The sequence below is a fragment of the Myxine glutinosa genome, chromosome 5, assembly GCF_964187855.1.
Source record: "Myxine glutinosa chromosome 5, kmMyxGlut1.1, whole genome shotgun sequence".
Classification (NCBI taxonomy): Eukaryota; Metazoa; Chordata; class Myxini; order Myxiniformes; family Myxinidae; genus Myxine; species Myxine glutinosa.
The window spans coordinates 161516174-161532483 of NC_136265.1; the positions used below are offsets into that span (position 1 = coordinate 161516174).

General features: G+C 45.9%; 1 protein-coding gene across 7 annotated transcripts in view; it reads left to right on the plus strand.

Moving 5' to 3' along the window:
* Positions 1-7640: 7640 nt before the first annotated feature.
* The window catches only part of LOC137426839 (SUN domain-containing protein 2), a 56361-nt gene continuing 47691 nt past the window's right edge, over positions 7641-16310 (plus strand). For 3 of the 7 annotated variants that reach the window (XM_078778955.1, XM_078778959.1, XM_078778957.1), the window contains exons 1-2: positions 7641-8019; positions 9226-9461. In XM_078778955.1, the coding sequence (XP_078635081.1) occupies positions 9385-9461 (77 nt within the window). In that variant the 5' untranslated portion in view covers positions 7641-8019; positions 9226-9384. The remainder of the gene's footprint in view (positions 8020-9225; positions 9462-16310) is intronic. The other 4 variants (XM_078778958.1, XM_078778960.1, XM_068115784.2 and 1 more) reach the window with 3 other exon arrangements.

The window sequence follows — 16310 nt, forward strand, 5'->3', positions numbered from 1 at the left end:
GAACCCTATCGATTAAAGATCTGGACAAACGACATTAGACAAACTTGGACAAACAAATTAAAACTGGACACTAAAGATCCCACGGTGTCTAAAATTCGATCAAGTAGGTTCGGGCAGGAATTTGTAATTTGGCCAGGATGCCGGCGACAGCTTACCCACTCTTCACGAAGGACACCGTGCAATCTTTATCGTCCACCAACTAATGTCCATTTTAGACGGGACGTCCAGTTTAATGTCCATTTTAGGGACAGCACACACTGTATGCTTGTGAAACATCAGGATGACAGTTTTTAACTGGGTGAAGATTCAAACCCAGGCTAGACTGATCAGCCTCAATGTAAGCCACAAAACAAATTTAGAGATTTATATCTAGTAATTTTATGCATTGAAAAATTGGAAAAGCATTTTAAAGGCTTAAAAACCCCCCTAAATCACAGCTGTGCTTGATATCACCACACATTATTGCCAATAATGAGAGGGATAATGAATGCTTAATTCCTCGGTGGTAGGTGATATTTAGATTGAGTAATATTATTATTAATATCCCCACGCTTTTGGAAAAATACCTGCTGGTGACGAGTAGAAATTGACTAGATTTGACAAATGCAAGCAAAAATACAAAATAGGATCCGGATCTGAATACTGGAATTTTAAAGTAATTCTTTACCATTGCGAGATGGGGCCAAAAACAATGTATGGCACGATATTTCAAAACATTCTGTGTGGATTATGACAAAACTATGTGGATGAGTTGGGTAGGTGACAAGGATAAGCTGATTCGATTTTCATTACGGTTCAGATGCAGATCCCTTCTATCGATGGGATACAAAATATAAATTGTTTTATCATGTGCTGGTTGATGAGAATGAATGACATTGATAGTCACATTGAGAGGTCCTTTCCCTTTTGTCTCCAATTCTTGTACGCACTCCTATCTACCTTTAAACATCTACTACGTACCTTGAAGTAGGTTAAGGCAAAAGGTAGTATGTGGATGAGGCAAATGAGGCAAATGAGGCAAATCATTTGCATGAGGCAAATCTATCTATCTATCACTCTGCATCCTCAGTTGTACTAGATCTGCAGGTAGTATGTGCTGAGCAGGTAAAGTTGAGGTCTGGATCAAATCTGTAATATTTGTTTCCAACAACATTCGTGTGTTGTCTAAAAGGTATTAATTGATGGGCTGTTGGCCACTTTTGAAGGTAGTGATTTCCACTTGTTGATTATCCTCTGGGATATTGGGAATATTGCCTGTGATTGATGCTGTGAAGAGGAACAGGTTGAGATGGTTTGGTCATGTATTGAGGAAGGATGAAAGTGACTGGTTGAGAAGAGTGATGGAAGTTAATGTAGAAGGAAGTAGAGGACGGGGAAGACCGAGAAAGACTTGGCTAAAGATGGTGGAAGAAGAAATGCGGGCAAGGGGGTTAACAAGGAGAGATGCAGAAAATAGGGCAAAATGGAGAAGATTGTCATGGGGACCGCAAGGCTAACCCCCGCTCTAGCAGGGAACATGGCCTTAAAATGCATGTTGTTGTGTTGTTGTTGATTATCCTCTGGGAGAACCTGATTTGCTGAATTATTCTCTTGAATCTACATTTCCACAGCTTGATGTTGTGACCTCTGGTCTTATTTTCTACCAAGGTAAAATGATATGCTGGAAATGTGTCCTTTAGGCCATGGAAGAGTTTGTAGGTTTTTGTAATGTCATCTTTATGTCAAGAGTAGGCAATTGTTGGGTTACTAATTGCTGTGAGATGCTCTGGATGTCTCAGGTGACTCAGGATTGCTGTTAGACGCTCTGGATATCTCAGGTGACTCAGGATTGCTGTTAGACGCTCTGGATATCTCAGGTGACTCAGGTTTGATACGATTTTCGTAGCACATCTGTGGACTTTCTCCAATTTGACAGCATCATTCTTCAATAAGGGTTGCCAAACACGTGTACAATATTCCAATGATGGACACACAATTGATTTATAGTTCAAGACAAGTCCTTGTATTCAAGACAAGTCCTTGTTGATACAAGGACGAGAGTGTATTTCATGATTCCCTGTTTATTGTTTGCTGCAGTTACTATGGTGTTGACATTTAAAAAAAATTCATCTCTGCATCAAATAATACATATGGTTTCCTTTTTACCCCGCACACATGAAGGCAAAAACAGGCGTTAAGCAATTGGTTCACTTTGTGTCTGCCTGTCAGTCTACAGACACCAGTGTATGATCGAGGAACTACCTAATTTCAATTGAATGTTGTATACAGTCATGTGAAAAAGTAAGTACACCCCACGTAAAGTTTTGACTTTTTCAACATATTTCAACATACAGCTATTTGATCTTCATTTCAACAATATTGAAAGATAAAGGTGATATAATATAACAAATATCATGAAACATTTACATTTTGTAGTCTATTGTATAATTTAAATAAACATAAATGCAAATTTCGCATGTGGAAAAAGTAAGTACACCCTTGGCTCTAATAGGTGGTATTGCCCCCTTTGGCAGAAACAACCTCAAGTAGGCATTTCTTATAACTGTCTACCAGTCTCCGACATCGACTGGGAGAAATTTTTGTCCACTTCTCCATGCAGAATTCTTTCATCTGTGCGATGTTTGAGGGGTTTCTTGCATGCACAAAACCACCGTTTAGAGGCCATTTTTCCCCGCAAAGCGGGGGTTGGCCTTTTCGGGGACCGTGGTAGTTGTTGTTTTTTTTTTTTGGTCCCCTTTTTGAAGTGTTTTACGGCCGGATGCCCTTCCTTGTATTTGCCTCTTTTTGCCTCTTGCCTCTTGCATGCACAGTTCGTTTCAAATCCCCCCACAACATCTCGATGGGATTTAGATCCGGGCTTTGACTTAGCCATTCCAGAACCCTCCATTTCTTTCTTTTCAGCCATTCCTTGGTGGATTTACTGGTATGTTTAGGATCATTGTCATGTTGCAAGGTCCACCTTCGGTTGAGCTGCAACTCTCCAACAGATGGCCTCACATTATCCTCAAGCAACCTCTGGTACAATGAAGAATTCATCGTGGATTCTATGATGATGAGCTGCCCAGGCCTTGATGCAGCAAAGCTGCCCCAAACCATAATATTTCCACCACCATGCTTTACAGTTGGTATCAGGTTCTTGTGGTCAAATGCTGTTGTTGGTTTTCGCCAAACATGTCTTCTGGTACTGTGGCCAAATAGCTCTACCTTTGACTCATCTGTCCAGAGCACATTGTTCCAGAAGTGCTGGTCTTTGCCTACGTGTTCATTGGCAAACTTTAGTCTTGCCCTGATGTTCTTTCGGGACAGCAAAGGTTTCCTCCTGGCACACATCCCATGTAGATCAAATTTGTGCAGCCTCTTTCTCATGGTAGACTCATGCACTTTCACATCAACAGTGGCAAGAGCTACCTGTAGGTTCTGTGATGACACTCTGGGGTTCTTAGAGACTTCTTTCAGCATCTTGCGGTCTGCTCTCGGGCTGAACTTGCTGGGGCGGCCTGGCCTGAACAAGTTGGCAGTTGTTTGGAATCTTCTCCACTTGTAGATGATTTTCCGGACAGTCGAATGATTGATTTCAAATTGTTTGGAGATCTTTTTAAATCCCTTCCCAGACTCGTAGGCATCTACAACCTTCTTTTTGAAGGCCTCAGAGAGCTCTTTTGATCTAGGCATGGTGACACCGCACACTTCAACAACAAAGAGCAAACCAAACTAAATGTCTGAGGTTTAAATAAGACAGGTTCCTCCAAGATCCTCTCTAACGATGGTCTAATCATTTGCACCTGAGCTGGTGCACCCGATTCTAATTTTAGTTATTTGAAGTAGTGATAAATGTAAAGGTGTACTTACTTTTTCACATGTGAAATTTGCATTTATGTTTATTTAAATTATACAATGGACTACAAAATGTAAATGTTTCATGATATTTGTTATATTATATCACCTTTATCTATCAATATTGTTGAAATGAAGATCAAACAGATGTATGTTGAAATATGCTGAAAAAGTCAAAACTTTACAGGCGGTGTACTTACTTTTTCACGTGACTGTATTTGAACATGAATCGGAACAGGAATGTGCAATTTATCAGTATTTTTGCTCTGAAATTGGCAAAATCATGGAATCTCATCCTAACCATGCATGCGCAGAGAAGTGAGAGCATTTTTTTTTTTACTGTCTGCCTGTCTGGCAGTCAAACAAAATTGAAAATCATTGCAAACTGGAAACGTACTGTTTTCAGGGATGTCATGAAGGACATAAACAGGCACGAAGAATAATGGATAAATAGGGTGGTGTAAAAGTCGCTACATCAACGGCGGTATACTTCAAAAAAAAAGGTTTTTCTGTAACCTTTAACGCTTTTTCTTACCTCCGCCACCAAAGGTGGATGGAGGTTATGTTTTCACCACTGTCTGTCTCCGTTTGTGAACAAAATATCTCAAAGCTGTGGACGGATTTGGACGAAATTTGGCAGAGATTTAGCGTATGTGACAAGGAAGAAATGATTACATTTTGGTGAAGATCCGGATCCGGATCTGGATCCGGCTACTAGAATTTTAAAGTGATTCTTCACGATTGGGAGATAGGGCCAAAAACGATACTTTTTTTGAATATCTCAAAATCTCAGGATATCTCAAAAAGGATATCTCAATTTCAGGATATCTCATATTTTGATATTTTGAGATACAGGATATCTCAAAAAGGATAAAAAGTATATCTCAAAAAGTTGTGGATGGATTTCGAAAAAAAACTTGATGGACAGGTTGGGTGTCCGACAAGGACAATTCGATTAGATTTTGGTGAAGATCTGAATATGGATTCGCATATGAGAATTGTTTTATTTTTTTTAAAGTGATTCTTGACCATTGGGAGATAGGGCCAAAAACGATACATAGTAGGATATCTGAAAAAGTTATGGATGGATTTGGACGAAACGTGTTGGACAGGTTGTGTGTGTGTGACGAGGAAGAATCGATTCAATTTTGGTGAAGATCCGGTTCCGGATCCAGCTAGTAGAATTTTTTAAGTGATTCTTCACCATTGAGTGGTATGGCCAGCCATGCGGAGGAGATTTGCTCTCTACTGAGTGCCCCTCTGGTTTCAATTGAATTATTTACTTGAACACTGTAGAGTGTAGACCACAAATTGCCTTGTTGGAACTTTAAAAACTCGTCTGTTTCGCAGTACCTGGACAAAAAATTTAACCTGAGGGCAGAGTAACTGTGAGATTCTGAATTCGGACAAATATGGCAGTGCTGCGCATATAGTTTCCATCACAACCGTAATTGAAAGTTCACGAGAAAAGCTAATGTGTCGAGCTCGGAAACACAAAGTGTTAAAAAGACCGTTGCCATGGCGTTTTTCTGAAGTCTGTGCAGGCTAAGGTGTTCCATGAACTCTGTAGTTTCCACAGGTTATACTTTTGATGGTCACAGCTGATCGGCCGGTTCGTAAACGCCTTGCATCTACCCCTCATTTGACTTTTTTTCATTTTTATTTTTTCATTTAGCTCCCCTTGCCTGGCCATCGTGGATATGTAATAAATAGACTTGGCATTTAATATGGAATATTTTTTTTTTCTTGACGGGCTTACTTTCTTAACTCAGTATCTCAATCTGGTGAGTTTCTTTTACACTTTGGTGATTTATTTGTTAAAAGAACCATGTCGCTGATGGTCTGTCGCAGCAAGAAGTCAACAACAGGATTATATCACAGGTGGCGTGGCAAAATGTACGGACAAGTGCATTTGATGATTGGCTTCACAGTCGGGTATACAAGGGTTGTTGCGTTCTGTATTAGTGGAAAACAACTGCTGCACGTCTCCAAAAGTTATTGCCGCTTCCTCTGGAGATGGTCTGTCAACTCGACAATGCTGTTTGTCATGGAGTGGTGGCTTTACGAAATTACGGCATGAAACCGTTCTATTGCTCGGCAGTATGGCATCACTCAAGGTCAGGTGTCAAAGATCCTGAAACGAAATGCTCAGAGGGGTGTCCCTACTCCAATACCGAGGCCAGCACGTCCCCGCAAAACCACAAGGAGGGATGATCGCCAGCTGCACCGGTTAGTCCGCAATGGCCGAACCAAGTCAGCTAATCGGCTTAGGGCTGAGTGGCAGCAACTGACAAATGTGCCTGTATCCAGAAGGCTAGGCAACCAACGACTGGTTCAAGCAGGCTATCGTGCCAGGCGTCCGCTGAGAAAGCCACGCCTGACCAGACAACACCGCCAGCACCGATTGCAGTGGGCCAGAGAGCACCGTCAATGGCAGCCAGGACACTGGAATCACGTGACCTTCAGTGACAAGTCTAGATTTCTGGTCTATCGTCAAGATGGCCACGTCCGAGTGCGCAGACAAGTGCATGAAGCCTACAACAAAGATTGTATAGTGCCAAGACTCCAAGCTGGAGGTGGTGGGGTGACCATTTGGGCTGCTTTTCATGCAGGGGGCAAAACTGACCTGGTTGTTCTGAATGGAAACCTGAACCAGTTCAAGTACAGGGCCATTCTGGAAGAAACGTTGCTTCCATTTGCTCGTGCAGCCTTTCGAGGAAACTTTGTCTTCCAAGATGACAATGCACGGCCTCATCGTGCTCGCATGATCCAACACTTTCTTGCTGACCGTGGTGTAGAGCATATGGAGTGGCCTGCCATGTCCCCGGATATGAATCCCATAGAGAACTTGTGGGCAGAATTAACGCGTCAAATCGACCACTTGGACCAGCAGCCGACCTCTGTGCGTGAATTGCAGCAGGCTATTGTCACTGCATGGCAAATCTCGTGAACAGCATGCCTCAACGTGTACGTGCTCTCCTGAATGCTCGTGGGGGTTACACGAAGTACTGAACTGTAATTTTACTGTCCGTAATCCCAGTCGTAATTTAACTTTTGTTTTTGTTAAAAAAAATTTTGGCTAATGTGCAAAATAAAGAGATACTTCTGGAAAACGTACAGAAGTTGAACACAGTACTGTCCATGAATTGAGTTCGATATCAGTTTACATCACTTTCAAGGATCAATTTATTTGTTTTGAAATGTCAAATGTGGTTTTTGTTTCTTTTAAAGGTCACATTAACAAAATCTAGAATAATTTCAACACAATTCCAATGAACTTTTGGTTCTAAGACATCTTGAAAAGTAAGTTCACCCCCACAAAAAAAATTCCATATTAAATGCCAAGTCTGTATATGGTGCCCACGTTCCTCTCCCATTCCCACTTTTTTGGCTACTCTCTTCCCTACTTCACCCTTCTCCAGTTACTTGCGTTCGTAATATGTGGATAGTTCCCAAAGTAGCGTGAATAATTTGGGAGGTTTGAGAAGAGCAAACAGGCTTGAATGGCGAGAAGTGGGTGGAGTGGAGGGGATGCAGACAGCTGGGATGGCAAGAGTTGGATGGAGGGATGTGGTGTGATGGAGTGTGGCTATTGAGGTGAGTATAAAGGAGAAGAGGAATCTAGTTGGGTGGGTGGAGGGGGTTAGGGGAGGGAGGAATTTGAAAATGAGAAGGTAGAGGTGAAAGTGAGGATGAGTTGCCTGGTGAAAGGGGGTTAGTATGAAAACGGGGACGATGAGGCATCGTTTGGGTGATGAGAATGGCATTCGTATTCAAATAAAGAGGTAGAAAAAAAGAGGCGGTGTGGTAACCACTGGGACGTATTTCGCCGCCATGTTTTGCCCTGAGAGGAGTGAGAGGCGCAGATGATTCAGATCCAGATCTGAATTCCGAGTATTTGACAGTTGTCCCGACACCATGAAGGAGCGATTTGCGGACGTTTAGGCCCCACCGAGGGTGGGAGGGGTTAGTGGAGCGATAGGAGGAAGGGCTCTGTGTGTGTGTGAGAGCGAGAGAGGGAGATAAGGAAATTTGAGGCCGGGAGGTTTCATCCGTAACATTTAAACATCTTACGAAGGACTCGGTTTCTTATTAGGATCAGGATGAGGATGTCAAGTGAAGATGAGAAATATCAAGAGACCGAGCGGTCCGAATCGTGGACGTAGTGAGGTGGCGGGGTGTAAGGTGAGCGGTGTATTGTGGTTTTGTTTCCATCACTCCCTACTGTTTGAATTGAAAACCCGTCATCTGTCTCGGAGAATGATTCACGATGCAAGTCGCCCTATAATTGTGCGGCCTAGTCGACGCAAACACACCGACCCAGTAAATGTTCCGCCGCTTGTATCGTCTTTGCATTTTCATTAATCATTGCGGCGTTTGATAGATTGTGTTGTAATAAATTTCCCATCTCTTGTGCTGTTGCAATGCACCCGCGGCCCTTCTCGTCATCTGCTAGTTCACATTGTGAAACGTTGTGCGGAATTGTAACACCAGTCACGAACACCCAAGCGTTAGGGGCCAATTCGTGTAATATGATGGACAAGAAGGTCTCACTGGCCAGATTAATGGGGTCACTAACCCCCTCATCCCATCTCAATTTTACATTATTCGTTTTAAGTGGTCGGTCTGAATAAATGTCACGTTTTGCGCCGTTGTTTACCTGTCGCAGCATTATGGATTTGTAATTTATTGATCAGATTATCTGTTACAACCTAATTATGAGATCAAAAAACTTTGTTTGGCCTCTGATCGTCCATATGCGTGAAGATGAATTTGTCAAAAATATGGGTTTGATTCCAAAACGTCACACTGGTGTTCATGGCGTTGGCGTTGCGTCACAATGTGTGTGCTCGTCCCTCGGATGGACGTTTCTGCGCTTCCATCTGCTAGCAATAGTGAACGCTAAAGATCCCATGGTGTCTTGTCGCGAAGAGTATGCGAGTTATCACCTGCACCCTGGAACGAGTCGCCAGCGGGTTCATCGAAGACCTGAACCAAAAACGTTCCCTGGCCAACCCTGCACATGTGGTGGTAATCCGTACTAGGTCTGACGTCATTGTATGTTCATGTACAAACACCTTGAACAATTATTTACAAGTGGGCCTGCAAGTGCCATATAAGAATGGGGTTTCCTTGCGCCGTCCCTTTACTGAACAATAGTCTGCAGGTGACGGTACGTGGGACTTAAAAAGTTGTTGGCACTTATTGTGGCACCTTTTGTCGGAAACTATGAGATTCGAAATGAGAGGCAGCTCGCACATTGGTGCTGTACTTTGCCGCATTTAAAATATAGGTTGAAAACCACCAGGGGTTGTTATGACTATGTTGGCGAAACTAATTGGTTTGACTCACCTGCCTGCCAATAATTTGATGGGTTGCGATCCCGTACAGATGTGAACCGGAGCAGAGAAAAGGAGTCTCAGTCATCACAATCATTTAGGCCAGGCATCCCGTAGCTCTAACACTGGTTGGCACCCGGTTCTTACTCGTAGCTACGGAGTTGTGCCACCCTCACTGGACCCGGCACTTGGAAGGTTTGTTTCGTCATCGATGGATTTCTCAATGATTGCTGTCAACTCCCCGCCGGAGCATGATCTTGAGAAGACCGGCTATATTTATTCCTTGAGGTCAGTAACTTTGTTCCTATTTTCTAACCTCTATTTATTTTGGTGTTCTGTAGTTATCGTGGTTAATTTGTATGTTTTTGAAAGAGAGTGGTCGAGGTTCGAGAGATTTGAATGGAAATGCGTCGGTTTTTTTGTTCTGGGGTTACCCATTGATATTTGTTTCTTTTTTACCTTTAATCCATGGCCGGCTGATACCTTTGACTGCTCTCGTTGTCCTGCAGTACCCATCATGTTGAAGGAGCCTCGGATTTAATCAGTGGCAGTTCAATGAACAGTAATGTATTGCTGACGAATGACCAGAGGCTGGTGACTTTTAATCGGATGTTAGTGACCATCTTCAAATTTCCTCTTCTTTTTTTATTAATACTCTGTGGCTGTGCATAATTACACTTTGTCGCTCTACTTTTGGCAGTTTGGCAGGTTGCTGAACGAGTCGAGTGCCAGAGTGACCAGCGGGACCATTTGGAAAGTATCGTTCTGTAATGTGGAAAGGATATGCCAGAACGACACAGGCAGACAAAATCTTATTTATAGCATGTTGCCATGCCAGTCCACAGCTGCTGCTATTTTCAAAACCAATCCCCTCAGTGACGTCTTTGCAATCATGAGGCTGCACGCCCTCTCGTACCTTCTGTTTTCCCATTTCAAAATGGTAAACGGCAGTTAGAGGATTCGGCCCTAATCGTGATTTGAATTTGTCCACAGTTGCATCCACGTGGCCCGCTTTTGCCACTTATTGTACACGGTGTTCAAATGCTGTTGATTATTGTTTCATATTATTGAGAGTTTAGATTCAAACTGGTCCAATAGGAAGGTGATGAAGGAGTGCACTTACCTTTGTTCTAATCTTGGTTTGATGCCTAACCTGACTATAAAGTGCCAGGTCGGTACTCGAGGCATGGCATTTTATCACAAAATGTGCTGTGTCCCTCGGATTGGTGTTAAGCAGGCCATCCAATCTCCTCCTAGCATAGGTTGGTGAGCGTTAAATGGCCTACATTATCTTTTGCGCAGAGTAGGTGAGTTATCACCAGCATCCTGGATTAAATTGCAAATTGCTGCCCAAACCGGCTTTGGTTGAACGCCAGTCCTGCACAGTCAGTTCATGAAATTGTTTCGGATTCGGGCCTAATTATGGTTGTTATTGTTATCATTGTTGGTTCTAGATATTATGCTTATTGTGGCTTAAGGGAAAGGGTTATTGTGGTTAAAAGGTTTAAAAGCGCTCCTGGTAAAATGTGGCTGGAAATGGGATCGTGGCCCAGAAGAAAAAGGGAGCGAAAAAGAAGAGGCGTGAGGAGATCGTGAAAAGACGTTTTTGTGGAAGCTCCGGACCGAGCGGTCGAGCGGACAGTGCGAGTGAACTTTGCGTCCTTGAAAGGAAGTTCGTGCAATAGGGGATATCGCCGGAGTGCTGTGGAGCCTGGGTAGTCGGGTATCTGCCTTGAGGTTCCGGAGTATCCTTGCCTCAAAGCCCCGGCTCGAGTGAAAGCCGTCCGCCATTTCGCCACGTGCGCTACCTTCAGGGAAAAGGTTTTTGTCGCGTCGGCCGGGCATTATTCCCCGGTGGGTTGCCGGGGACGGCTGTGCCAGAAAGTGGCGTTTGGAGGATTATAAGGAGAATCGCTGATTGAACCGCAAACGTGTACGTCGGAGCGCGTCTTTGGGAGGGTTTCCATTCCACCGCTATTTTGCGGGGTGTTGGACCATGTGACCTCTGGGTTGCTTCGATCGTCCACGCCTCAATTGATTTTGATCGGCCATTGATCCAACGATCGCTGGAGCGAATCGACTTCGCCTTGGAGGGGTACAGAGACATTGGGGGAGTACCGTGAGTTTGGGTAAAGGACGAGATAAGGTGGTACCATCTTCAGATGGGGATTGTAGGGTGAATTGCAATTATTATTTGTGTTGCGATTCCGGTGTGATTTATAATATATTATTGTTTGTTCATAACCCTTGGTGTGGTTTCATTATTGATTTGATTGTTTCAAATCGACTAACATCCACTAACCGGAGACCTGTTAGGATATTGAGGGACACAGGAGCACATCAATCTTTAACGCTTGAAGGCATCTTGCCATTGTCCAAGGAGACGGCAACTGTGGATAGTGTTCGTTTACAGGGGATTGGGGGCTGTGTTAGTGCTCCACTTCATGTCATCCATTTGGAGTCCGATCTGGTGTCAGGACCGGTCACCGTCGGTTTACAAGCCACTCTTCCTGTAGAAGGAGTATCTTTTGTTTTCGGGAATGATTTGGCCAGTGGCCAAGTTTCTGGTAACCCGATGTTTGCTGTAAAGCCCAGTAGGAAGCGCCCTGAAGAGAAGAGGAAATACCCTGAAACTAAGTGCCGGCACACACACGTCAGGGATGGAGGCAATATTGGCAAGCTCTTTGTAGGGGGACTGAACTTCAAAACAAAGGAAGAGGTTCTGGAGTCTGCCTTCAGCAAATATGGACCGCTTGTGGAAGTGCTGCTGATAAAAGACAGGGAGACACAAAAGTCAAGAGGGTTTGGCTTTGTCGTGTTTGAAAACTCAAAGGACGCCAGAGTTGCAGAAAAGGATCGGAATAGCAAGGAGTTGGATGGTCGGACCATCACAGTAGGGAAGGCATTTCCTAGGCGTCGAGGGGGCTACAGAGGAGGACCACGGAGTAGTAGTGGTGGTGGCCGCAATCGATATTATTATGGAGGCTTCCAGAGTTATGGCAGCTCCCGAAGGAAGGATTATCAGAGCAGTGGCTGAGAAGGAGACCGCCATTCATGTGACTACAGTGACAAGTGGTCCAACCATGATGGTTAGGAAAGTTAGAAAGAGTGGAAGCACTGAATGCTGAGGAGCAGCCGAGCCAAGATTCCTACATGGATTAACCGTGAACTCCACGTTCCTAAAGGCGGCCATGAAGTGAACTTTCCTACACGGACTAACCGTGAACTCCACGTCCTAAAGGCGTCCAGGTAGTGAATATGTCCAGGCCTCACCACCCAACCACCCAACCACCATGGAACCTGGCCCTCAGCTCGGCCTCCCAGAAAAAGTGCTATCTATTTGCTTGACTTTGGATTTTTGATCAACCCCTTAACCTTCATTCAAAAGAAACTAAAAGTAAAAATCAGAGGTTGATGAGATGGAGTTTGGCTTTGCAGGGGTAACTTGGAAATTGAACATGTAAAGGGCAGGGACAATGTCATTGCTGATGCTTTGTCCAGAGTGAATTAACTTTGGAAATCTCTAAGTTGTTCGAAGTTTTGTTGCTTTATTTTTGGAGAAACATTGATTACTTGTGTTGGTTTCAAGAATTTGCCTACAAGGAAAGTTTTCGCTGTGTTCAAACTTTCTTTCTTGAGGGGGGGAAGTATAACGGATTCGGCCCTAATTATGGTTGTTATTGTTACCATTGTTGGTTCTAGATATTATGCTTATTGTGGCTTAAGGGAACGGGTTATTGTGGTTAAAAGGTTTAAAAGCGCTCCTGGTAAAATGTGGCCGGAAATGGGATCGTGACCCGGAAGAAAAAGGGAGCGACAAAGAAGAGGCGTGAGGAGATCGTGAAAAGACGTTTTTGTGGAAGCTCCGGACCGAGCGGACAGTGCGAGTGAACTTTGCGTCCTTGAAAGGAAGTTCGTGCGATAGGGGATATCGCCGGACTGCTGTGGAGCCTGGGTAGTCGGGTATCTGCCTTGAGGTTCCGGAGTATCCTTGCCTCAAAGCCCCGGCTCGAGTGAAAGCCGTCCGCCATTTCGCCATGTGCGCTACCTTCAGTGAAAAGGTTTTTGTCGCGTCGGCTGGGCATTATTCCCTGGTGGGTTGCTGGGGACGGCTGTGCCAGAAAGTGGCTTTTGGAGGATTATAAGGAGACTCGCTGATTGGAGCGCGTCTTTGGGAGGGTTTCCATTCCACCGCTATTTTGCCGGGTGTTGGACCACGTGACCTCTGGGTTGCTTCGATCGTCCACGCCTCAATTGATTTTGATCGGCCATTGGTCCAACGATCGCTGGAGCGAATCGACTTCGTCTTGGAGGGGTACAGAGACATTGGGGGAGTACCGTGAGTTTGGGTAAAGGACTAGAAAGGGTGGTACCATCTTCAGATAGGGATTGTAGGGTGAATTGCTATTATTATTTGTGTTGTGATTCCGGTGTGATTTATAATATATTATTGTTTGTTCATAACCCTTGGTGTGGTTTCATTATTGATTTGATTGTTTCATGGATGGTTTCATGGATTGTTTCATTATTGATTAATTTCAACCAAGGATAACACATCTTTCTGCCGGGGACCCTCTCGGGGTTCGGAGGTTTACCGAGACCAGGGGATAGGGGAGGACCCCGTAACAAAATACTTTGGCCAATCTACCTCATGCGCCTGACCCCACAAAAAGGTGGGATTAGTTAGGACTGTTAAAGTAGTAGTAGTTGTCATAGTTTTCAAACTCTTAACTTGTTGATTAGAGCAGATTCTCCACTCTTTGAAAAGTACCTGTTACATTGTTTACAAAAAAGTAGGTTCAGGTGTTTTTGATCCAGTTGTAGGAGCAAAGAGACCTCATGAAGGAGCAAATAGGTTTGTGGAAAGAGATAGAAGTACAGGGTAGGATGGAGGTGTAGGTGGGTGTTCTCAAAATATCTTTGGCTACTGGATGATTACATGTTCAAAAATATAATACTAGCAGCAGAAATGTTAGGCCTGGTGTTGGCTTAGCGGTTAGGGTGCCGGTTTAGGATCCTGGGTTCCAATCCCGGTTGATTGCTGAATTAACGCCAGGGGGGTTGACTCAGCCTGTCATCCTTCCGAGGTCGGCAAATTGAGTACCAGTTCACTGGTAATTCCCTGTGTGTTGCAAGAGGTGACTAACAGGGTTGGCGGCAGGAAGGGCATCTGGCCATAAAACATTGCTTCAAAAAGGGGACCATGGTGCCCGAAAAAGGCGAACTCCTACTCTGCGGGGAAAAATGGCCTCTAAAGGTGGTTCAGTAGCAGAAATGTTATAAATGATGCCCAGAGGTCATAATTTTACTTAAATGTGAATGTAAGGTGTTGTCAAATGTAAAAAGAACCTTGTGGTGACTTTTGTTGTTCAATCATTGGAGTTTCCACTCCATGTCTGGGAGCTCAGTGGCTCAAACCCTTGCTGAGTCCTATCAAAGACTTAAGAAATTGTACGTGCTGCTTCCTTGCTTGATGCTGACCATTTAAAAGGGTAGAGCACAGATAAACAACCACAGGTTGGCATCCATGGGGAGGAACAAATTTCTCCTGAGGAAATTTACACAGTGCAAATATTACTCTGTGGAGCTATGCTCGCACGATAAAGCCGGACAAAATGGACGACACCAGGAACGAAGTTTCACTGAGCTATTTATTCTAGCTCAACTCGAAAGAACTCAAAAGCACTGAATAGCCCGTTGACACGGGCGGCAATTTATATCAAAAGTTCACCACACAAAAGCCACGCCTTTCAGGCGGGGCGTGGTATGCAAATAAGTCAGCCACGCCTCAACGGGGCGTGGTATGCAAATCGAGAGTCCGTCCGGACACGTCCGGGCGAGTCCGGGCAAGTAACCGCCCGCCGGTTACGTCATCGGCCGGTGCAAGGTGATTGTGTCATGCTTCCGGTAACCGCTACATGCGCCCCCCCAGAATTAACTTGCACCGGGAGAGTCAGTTTGAGGGGGGTATTGATGACCCAGCCAAAACGACCCCTGGCGATTCGTGTGGCGGTGGATGGTCGGGCGGGGGGCTTGGTTGACGGGGGACGGCCCCGTCGTGGAGGAAGGGCCAACCGTGGAGGTTGGTCGAGGTCCAAATGGGCCGGCTTGAGGTGGTCCACGGAAATGCGGTCCGGTTTGTCGCCGATGTCAATGATGAACGACTTGTCCCTCTTCAGGACCCGGAAAGGTCCATCGTACGGCGGCCGGAGCGGTCCCCGGTGTGCGTCGTTCCGGATAAAAACGTACTCCGCAGTGCGAAGTGCTGGGGGGATGTGGGGTTGGGGGCAGCCGTGGTGGGACGTGGGCACGGGGGCAAATCTCCTGGCGGCCTCCGGGAGGACCGAGCGTTGGCGAGCCGCGGACCAGGGGCCGGCGGCGTCAGGGATGAACTCGCCCGGCACGCGCAGTGGCTGGCCGTAGACCAGCTCGGCGGTGGAAGCCTGGAGGTCCTCTTTAGGGGCCGTTCGGAGGCCCAATAGGACCCACGGGAGACTGTCGGTCCAACCGTCGTCCTGGAGGCTGGCCCTGAGAGCGGCCTTCATCGAGCGGTGGAACCGCTCGCACAAGCCGTTGGCTTGGGGGTGGTAGGCCGTGGTGCGGTGTAGCTTGACCCCCAAGGCCTGGGCGACCGCGCCCCAAAGCTCGGAGGTGAATTGCGGGCCTCTGTCGGAGGAGATGTCCGAGGGGGCGCCGAAACAGGCAATCCAGGTGCCAATGAAGGCCTGCGCCATGTCGGCGGATGTTTGATGCCAGCGGGACGGCCTCCGGCCACCTGGTGGTCCTGTCCACCATCGTGAGGAGGTGGGTGAAGCCCCGCGAGGAGGGAAGGGGACAAGGGGTCCCACCAGGTCCACATTGACGTGGTCGAAGCGCTGCGCGGGCACGTCGAATGGTGCCAACGGGGCCTGGGTGTGCCAGTGGACCTTCGCGCGCTGGCAGGCGACACAGGCATTGGCCCAGTCACGGACGTCCTTACGGAACCCGTGCCAGACGAACTTTGCTGCCAAGAGCTTCTGCGACGCTTTCCGGCCCGGGTGGGAAAGGCCGTGGAGGGCGTCAAAAATGTGCCGCTGCCATACGGTGGGCACGATGGGGCGAGGTTGGCCGAGGGAAACATCGCACAGGAGAACTGTG